The 9,041-nt window shown below is 52.5% G+C and overlaps 1 protein-coding gene across 1 annotated transcript in view; it reads right to left on the bottom strand.

The window, feature by feature from the left end:
- Positions 1-1,353, bottom strand: part of BTBD2 (BTB domain containing 2) — a 7,776-nt gene extending 6,423 nt beyond the window's left edge. Inside the window, 2 exon segments of the mRNA XM_006109849.3 lie at positions 6-92; positions 1,224-1,353. Coding sequence (XP_006109911.2) covers positions 6-92; positions 1,224-1,306 — 170 coding nt within the window. The 5' untranslated portion in view covers positions 1,307-1,353.
- Between the last annotated feature and the right edge of the window lie 7,688 nt (positions 1,354-9,041).

The following is a 9,041-nucleotide window of genomic DNA, read 5'->3' as shown; positions in this document are numbered from 1 at the left end:
CAGGGGCAGGCACTGCGTACTTCTGGCGGTGTACAGTGGTGGTCATGACCGTCTCGGGCCCCAATTCTGAACCTCATCCGAGTAGAAGAAACCTGGGGGGGGGGGGGGATGTGGGTGGCCATAAGGCAGGGCCCTAGGGACCCTGGTGCCGTCAGCCCCCCTGCAAGAGCCTCCAACCAGCCTCCAGCCCACTGGGCTGGCCCCGAGGGACCTTCCAGAACCAGCATCTGTTGCCCTCCAACCTGAAGACATGACCCAGCAAAGGCCATTACCAGTGAAAACCAGCGAGAAGCTAAACCATCCACACGCCCACACGGGAACACGTCTACCGCAGGCCTGTTCCTTTCCCATATGGGACACCAGGGCTGAAGGCCAGCACGGGTTTGGCGGGGACACAGGGACATCTCCACATCGCCCAACCTGTACAGCTGGCCTGACAGCAAAGCTCAATGAGGTCTGGACAAATGGCAGACTCTCGTGGACACTATGACCACCTGCCATTGGCCAACTCAATGTAGGTCAGAAGTGAAGGTCGACAAAAATAAAATGGTGAGGCCATGGAGACATGAGAGTCCTGTACATGGCAGGTGTGCGTGCAAAATGGAGCCCAAACACAGCCTAGCAGCTGGGACCCATGGGGTGGAGGGACCTGCACCCCAGGAGGCAGGGAGGCTGTCAGTACCCCATGGCACCCAGGATGGCCTCCCTCAGAGTGGCCCACCCCAATGTCAGCAGTGCAGAGGGGACAGACCCAAGGACCAGTGAGCCCCTCACACCAACCGTGATGGTGCCAATCCTCTCAGGAGGCCACTGAGCAGTATTCATGCAAACCGAGAGGAAGAGAGACAGATGGACAGACAGGGACAGTCAACCCTCAGGCAGGGTTTGGCAAACTGCAACCTGTCACCTGCTTTTGTTTTTTATTTTTTTTATGAATATCTCTACTTATTTTTGTAAATACATTTTTATTGATTTCAGAGAGGAAGGGAGAGGGAAGGAGGGAGGGAGGGAGGGGCATCAATGATGAGAGAGAATCATTGATCGGCTGCCATCCTGCATGCCACCTACTGGGGATCGAGCCCTGACCAGAAATCGAACCCATGACCTCGTTTCCTGGGTCGATGCTCAACAGCTGAACCACACCCGCCAGGCTGTTCTCTGACATTTTAAACCATCAGGCTGTCATTCTGTTCCCCCAGCGGAGAAGCATCGGAAAGTCTTACTTGAGTAGCGCCAGGAAGGCAGCCGGCTCCACGTCGGGCAGTTCAATCTCGGTGGACGTAGTAGCCATGCCCCCGTTGAACATGGCATCAAAGACAGCACTGCCCACGGCCAGCACGAACCTAGAGTGAAGAGCAGACCTGGTCACCCTCCGTGTGGCCCACCTAACCCTGTCACCCAAGCCTGGGGCTGTGGAAAGGAGGGGTGGGGATGTGTAAGGCAAGTGTCCCCACCAGACTCTCCCCATGAGGTGTTATCTCCAGGTCTGCAAGGCTCCGGTATCAGACCCCTTCCCAGGATCTCCAGGCAAATGCTGGGCTCTGAGCAGCCACCCCAGTCAGAAACGTCCAGAGTCCGCAGACATCACAGAGCCGGTCCCACATGGCACTCCCGGCCTCTGCTCGGTGCCTGGGTCGCCCTCCCATAGCACCCGGCCAAACCCTGCCTTAGACCAACCTGGGGCGGGATGCTGGGCCACAGGCTCTTCTCTCCCACTGTCTGCCTCAAGCTCACATCACTTGAGATGGGACAAACAGACATCAGGAGCCTCCTGATATGACACACATCACTGCTTAACATCCAAAGACACAAAGGGGATGAAACAGAAAGATGGAAAAGACATGTCCAGTCAACCGAAACCGTGAGAGCTGGTGGGGCTGCCTTAACATCAGATAGAAAGGACATGAAGACGAGGAACATTTCACGTGAACAGGGGCAGCCCACCAGGACCAGGTAACAATTATAAACGCACACACAAGTAACAGAGTCCCACAATACACAAAGCAGAAACAGTGCTCAAAGGAGAAAGAGCACCTGGCCGGCATGGCTCAGTGGTTGAGTGTCAATCCATGAACCAGGAGGTCACAGTTCGATTCCCGGTCAGGGCACATGCCTGGGTGTGGGCTTGATCCCCGGGGGGTGGGGGTGGGGGAGGGCGGGGGGCGGGGGCAGCCGATCAATGATTCTCTCTCCCTCTCCCTTCTTCTCTGAAATCAATACAAATATTTTAAAACATTTTGTAAAAGAAGGAATCAATAAAAGTGGGAGCAGGGATTAAGGAAATTAAATGGGAAAATGAAGAAAACCAAAATTGTTGTTCTTTGAAGAGAAATCAATGACTAAAACTTGAGTTGCACTGGCCAAGAAAGAAAAGTGTGACATAAGTTACCAAAATCAGGAACAAAAGAGGGACCATCATTGCAGACCCAAAAGGAAAGGATTTTAAAACAACTTCATGGCAACAAATTAAGACAACTATTTCCTGGAAAGACACAACTGCAAACTGACTCATGAAGAAAGATAAAATGTTCCGTCAAAGAGAAGCCCAGCTCAGATGGCCCCACGGGGGTTCTAGCAGGATTTTGGAAATACACCACCGCACGCACACACTGCTCTGGAAACTCACCCACAGGCACAAGGCCCCACTGAGCCCTCGGCATGGCGGCGCGGGCGATGGTGTGGCTACTTGGAAAGGCGGTTTCTTACAAGGTCAAAGCTAAGAGTTAGCCTGTGATGCGTCCTGTCCACCCCGGCATTTGCCTAAGAGAAGAGGAGCTGTATCTCCACACAGATCTGGGCACGCGTGTTCCTGACAGTGAAACCCCGGAAGCAGCTCACACACCCAGCACTGGTGATGGACAAATGATGGTCCAACCACACAGTGGTGTTCAGCAGTAGAAAGTAATTCTACTTTAGCAAGAAAAAGAAATGATGCCCCAGCCGGTTTGGCCTACTGGATAGAGCGTCGGCCTGCGGACTGAAGGGTCCCAGGTTCGATTCCGGTCAAGGGCATGTACCTTGGTTGCGGGCACATCCCCAGTGGGGGGTGTGCAGGAAGCAGCTGATTGATGTTTCTCTCTCATCGATGTTTCTAACTCTCTATCCCTCTCCCTTCCTCTCTGTAAAAAATTCAATAAAATATATATTAAAAAAAAAAGAAAAGAAAAGAAAAAGAAATGAGTCACTGAGACACACAACGGCCTGGATGAATCTCAACAGCATTCCACTAAAATAGCAAAACCAGAGAGACAGAAAGCAAAGAGATCAGCAGCTGCCTGGGGTTTGGGATGGGAGTGGGAACCTTTTGGGGTGACAGGTGCTCTAAAGCTGGGCTGTGACAGTTGACAATCATATAAACTTTCTACACAGTCATCAGATCAAATAACCCAAATCCAGCAAAACATTTGATAATACCCCACACCCACAATTCCTGAAAACTGAGTAAACAAAGAATAGAAAGAAGGTTCCGGACCTTGTTAACGAGAATTTGTGGGAAACCAATCTTGGGGCTCACATGTAACTGAAAATCACCGAGACTGCTTGCTGTCACCCCTGTGATGGAGCAACACCCTGGGGGTCCGAAGTGCAGTAAGAACCGAAAAATATAAGAGGCAGAAATATGAAAAGGTGAGAAACGATTTGCCTATAAAAATTATTCTATAATTTAAAACTCTAAGCCTGCACTGCCAATATGTTTTCTACTGGCCACACAAGGCTATTTAAGTTTAAATTAAAATTAAAGTAAATAAAAGGTTCCATTCATGGACTGCGACAGCCACACTTCAAGTGTGCAGGAGCCACCTGTGACTAGTCCCGGAGATCATAGATCTAGAATATTCCCATTGGCATGGAAAAATCTACTGCATAGGGCCAGACCAAAGTTCGCTAAACAATGAAGAACACCAAGAGAGTTTGGAAAGAAATCATTCAAATCACATAAAAATAAATATGCCCTAAAACCTATAGCTTCCCAACAATGATCAGGTAGAAAAACATAATAGAGAAAAAATTATTCATAACAGAGAAATAAAAACAAAACACCTAAGCAAACACTCAGCAATAAATGTTCAAGAGCTATTCAATGATGAAAACGACAAAAAAAAATTTTTAATATAGTACTTTTTTTTAATATACTTTTATTGATTTCAGAGAGGGAGAGGGCGAGAGAGATAGAAACATCAATGATGAGAGAATCATTGATTCGCTGCTTCCTGCAGGCCCCCCACTGAGGATCGAGCCTGCAACCCGGGCATGTGCCCTTGACCGGAATCAAACCCGGGACACTTCAGTCCACAGGCTGACGCTCTATCCACTGAGTCAAACCAGATAGGGCACGACAAAATTTCTGTAAGGACCCCTGAATAAATGGAGAAAGATATCATATCCCCAGATATACTCCATAGTTTAACTATTAATTCTCCCCAACCCAGACCAATTCCCCACTAAATTGCTTCAGCACTTGATGATTCTCAAGATCATTAAGGAACAACGAGACCAAGGGCCAGCAAACTCGGCCCTCCACTTGCTTTTGTAAATAAAGTTTTATTGGAACACAGCCATGTTCATTCATTTATGTGTTATTCTTTTTGCGTTGTGAAGGCAGAATTAAGCAATTGGGATGGAGACCATGCATCCCAACAAAAACATTTACTATCTGGCTCTTTACATATGTCTGCTGCTGCTGTGCTAGAAGGTGCATTCCACAGGGCAGAGACTTTTTTCTGTTAGCATCATGCTTCAATGGCTGTTGGCTGAAGGGATGAACAGATGGGTGACTGATTCTGGAAGAGTCCATATATTAGACTAGCTGGAAAAGTCTTGACACAAAATAAAATTGGGAAGAACTTCCTCAGCAATTCTCAAACCACACCATGGAGCCGTTGTCATAGAAAAAGGTGTCACTGGACTAAAAACACAGAAGCCGATCAATGCCACGAAAGAAACCCCAGACACATTCTAAATTCCTTGGCATGGCCCTAGCCGGTTTGGCTCAGTGGATAGAGTGTCAGCCTGCAGACTGAAGGGTACGGGGTTCAATTCTGGTCAAGGGCACATGCCCGGGTTGCAGGCTCTGTCCCCAGTGGGGGGCATGCAGGAGGCAGCCAATCAATGATTTCCTCTTATCATTGATGTTTCCATCTCTCTCTGAAATAAATAAAAATAGATTATAAATAAATAAATAAACTCCTTGGTGTGGCTACATTTGCCATCAGGTTAATTTTGTGGGACCACTAGATTAGTATGTCCACGAATGTGCTACCCTGAAGACATTCACTATTTCCTCAGAGCAAGTCCTGAGAGAGAATTACACATTTTATTCTGGCAGGTAGGGCCTACATGTATTTATTGAATACCTACTGTATGCCAACCATTCTCCTGGGCACTTGGGATGCAGAACAGAAGGAGACAGGCAAAGCCTTGCTCACAGAAAGCCAAGGACAACATAATATAGACTTCAAGCTTTGGAAAGTTAGAAGGAAAAAGCTATGAGAAAAAAAGCACAACATGGGGTAATGGGGTGAGGGCTACAAAGCTAAGCAGAGCAGGAGACAGGACATGAGCTTATCCAGGGCCAGGGCCAGCCCGTTCCACTGTTACAAATGCCAACCATCTGAACCCCAGCCATGACCACCCTAAGCTGGGACCTGGGAGCTGGTGGGCCAGTCCACACCTTAAAATTAGTCCCTCTCTTACTGCTTTCTATTTTTTTATTATTTTTCAAAACATACTTTTATTGATTTCAGAGAGGAAGAGGGAGAGAAAAATATCAATGATGAGAGACTCATAGATGGATTGGCTGCCTCCTGCATGTCCCACACTGGGTATCGAGCCCACATCCTGGGCATGTGCCCTGACTGGGAATCGAATAGTGACCTCCTGGTCAATAGGTCAACACTCAGCCACAGAGCCATACAAGCCCTTACTGCTTTTTAAAGTTCACCTCGGCTTTGTCCCTAAGTCACCAGTTCCAGCACCAATGTTCTCCTGCCCCAGAACCCCATCCAGGATCCCATGTGGCAGGTAGTTGCCCCTTGGGCTGCCCAGGCTCCCCCTGGTCTTCATGCCCTGGGCAGTCTGGGGGAGCACGGGCTGAGTCCTGCAGACCTCCCAGCTGAGCTTGCTGTGTGTTTTCTCCTAATTAGAATAGCCTGGTTTCCTGGGGCTGCTACCCAAAGTGCTGCAAACTGGGATTTACTCTCCCAGTGCAGAGGCCAGCTTCCAGACTCAAGGTGTCACAGGGCGACGTTCCCTCCAGGGGCCCCAGGAGGGTCCCCTCCTGCCTCTGCCAGCTTCTGGGGGCTCCGGTGTCCCCGGGCCTATGGCCACTTCCTCCGTCTCTGCCGCTGTGGCCACATGGCCACCTGCTGCCTCTCCTCAGGGCGTTGTCACTGAGGTTAGGGCCCTCCGGGGTCAGGAGCTCATCCTGAGACCCTAACTTACTCACATCTGCAAAGTTCCTTTTCTAAATAAGGTCCCAATGACTGGTTCTGGGAATTAGGATGTGAACATATCTTCTGGAGGGTCCACCACGAAGCCCACTGTATCAGGGCTACAGTTTTTGGGGGAAAGCACACCCAGGTGAGGTGCCCTTATCATATCCCATCGGGGTCCCTGACACACATACAACAAGCATCAACCTGCGATGGACCCTTGACCACCTGGCTAAGGAAGGGTCCACTTTCCACTCAATTCTTTTTTTTTTTTTTAAGATATTTTAGAAAGGGAGAGGAAAAGAGAGAGACATCCACCAGCTGCCTCCTGCACGCTCCCTACCAGGGATCGAGCCTGCAACCTGGGCATGTGCCTTGACTGGGAATTGAACCGGGAACCTTTTGGTGTCCGGAATGATGCCAAACGGAGTCACACCAGCCAGGGCTCCACTAGATTCTTTACGTCAGGTCCCCAACGCCAGCCGCTCAGGAGGGTGGGACGAGGCCCAGCCGGAGGATGCCCCCCACATGACCAGGAACTCTCCAGACCACTCTTCTCCGGGCTCACTCGCACGTGCTCAGTGGTCGCTCTCCATCAGTGTGGCCTCCAGGACGCTAACTCTACATTGGGTCATGCCCCTGCCTTCATCTCAGGCCCCGGATCCTTTAGAGCAGCGGTCACCAAAGCGGCGGCCCGAAGAACACGGGTGGTCCATGAGGTTCAAAAGGCTGGCGACCGCTGCTTTAGAGGAGCCACGGGCCACTGTGACAAGCACATGGTTGGGTCACAGAGTCAATCCTCCCAGCAGCCCAGGACAGAGGCATCTGAGTGGTCGGTCCCAGTTCACAGGTAGGGAAACTGAGGCACAGTGAACCCAGGGTCACTCACTGGGCCGTCATCCACCTGACACGGCAGATAACATTTTAACAAGTTGTATGAAATAATAAACCAAAGACTAAAAAGAAAAAGAACTAGAACCTTCCATTGGGGGACCCATCGAGCAGGGCATCAACGCCGGGGCAATAGGACAAGAAAAGTGCCATCCAGACTTCAAGTACACAGGGTCAGGGAGCTTTCAGGCCCCGGGGGGACTGGCATGGGTGCCAGGGAAGCCAGGCAGAGAGCCTGGGCGGCATGGCACTCGGGAGGCTACTGGCATGAGAAAGTGACAAATCCAGGGGGTAGGCCAGTCTGATGGCGAACGTCGGGATGCAGGCATGCACCCCCGCACCACAAGAGCCTGCACCCCACTTTCAGGACGGCTCTCCGCTGTCATTCCTAAGCACCCCTCCTGCTCTGTCCACATGACCACCCACTCCCGTCATCATGGAGCCCTGCACTTCAGACCCCCCCAGGCACAGCCCTGGTCACACAGCCTCTGGCCAGCTCTCCCGGGTGTCGCAGTCCCTCCAACACAAGGTGCCCCTCCTCACCTGTCCTCCCCTGGGGCAGGACGCGCAAGCAAGGAGTCCAGGGGACCCCGCCATGGTCCCCACTCTCCCTCAACTGCCAAGTCACCTCCTCAGCACATCACAGGACTGTGCCTCCCCCAAGGAGATGAACCCTTCGCATCCACTTCTGTCCCCACCAAGCCTGTCCCCATTCTACCCGCCAAAGCAGACTCGGCCACTGCAGCCCACGGCCCCTCGCTCCCGCTGGCCCCTCGCTCCCGCTGCGTAGGCCTCGCTTGGCCTCCCTCTTGCCCAGCTCCTCTGGGCTCCAGGCCTCATCTCCCTGAGTCAGGAGCCTGCACGCCCCCCCCCCCCCCCACAACCCCGCTCAGCACCACGTGCTCAGGGGTGTCTACCCTGGAGCAGGTCAGCCTGTCATCACCCCCAAGGCCCTGTGCCTCCTCCTGCTCTCAGAAATCCTGCCCTTCAGCTATCCTCCATCTCCCACCAGAGCCCCGGCTCCGGGCCACCAGCCCCCTCCTGCTTCTCTCCAGGGCTCCTCAGGCCCAACCTTTTGTCCCCATTTTGCCACCAGCCAATGGACCTTCAAGCACAACTAAGTGCCTGTCCCAAGGTCAGCCAGCACCCAGGGTAGGGACCCCCGGTCCCCTCCAGCAAAAACCCTGAGGTTCCCTCACAGGGCAGGGGAGCCGCACTGAGCAGCCCATCCCCAGGCCTCATCAGGGGTCGGGTGGGCCGGAGCGCAGGACCGGAGGGAGGAGTATTTAGGGGCCAGAGGCCGTGAGGATGGCCGGGGGTCTGGAAGGGCCGCCCACACAGATGACAGGGAGAGGATGGCAGGGAGGGCGGAGCCATGGGGGGTCCTGGGGACCCGACCACAGGCCTGAACCTTCGAGGACAGGAATCCAGGCCCAATTATATATGAACAGCCATGAAGCCAGGAGGACTCTCAAAGGCGCAGGGTAACTGTCACAGGTCCCGGAGGTAGGAGGACCCGCGCAGCAGGTTGGGGGAGCTGCCAGAGGAGAGGCAGGGAAGCCCCCACCAGCCTCCCCGGGAGAGACCCCCCCAGCCTTCCCCACTGAGGTCCTGGGGTGCAATGGGGAGCAGGATCAGAGGGGCCAGGAGTGGGCAGAATGGTGTCTAACATCAGCCCACCACAGCCCAGGGTCTGGGGGCTGCACCCCGGAAACTAGC

Source organism: Myotis lucifugus, unplaced genomic scaffold (assembly GCF_000147115.1).
Source record: "Myotis lucifugus unplaced genomic scaffold, Myoluc2.0 scaffold_342, whole genome shotgun sequence".
In the NCBI taxonomy this organism is placed as follows: Eukaryota; Metazoa; Chordata; class Mammalia; order Chiroptera; family Vespertilionidae; genus Myotis; species Myotis lucifugus.
Note: the sequence above shows the minus strand (reverse complement) of the source record. Positions and strands in the feature narration are given on the sequence as shown.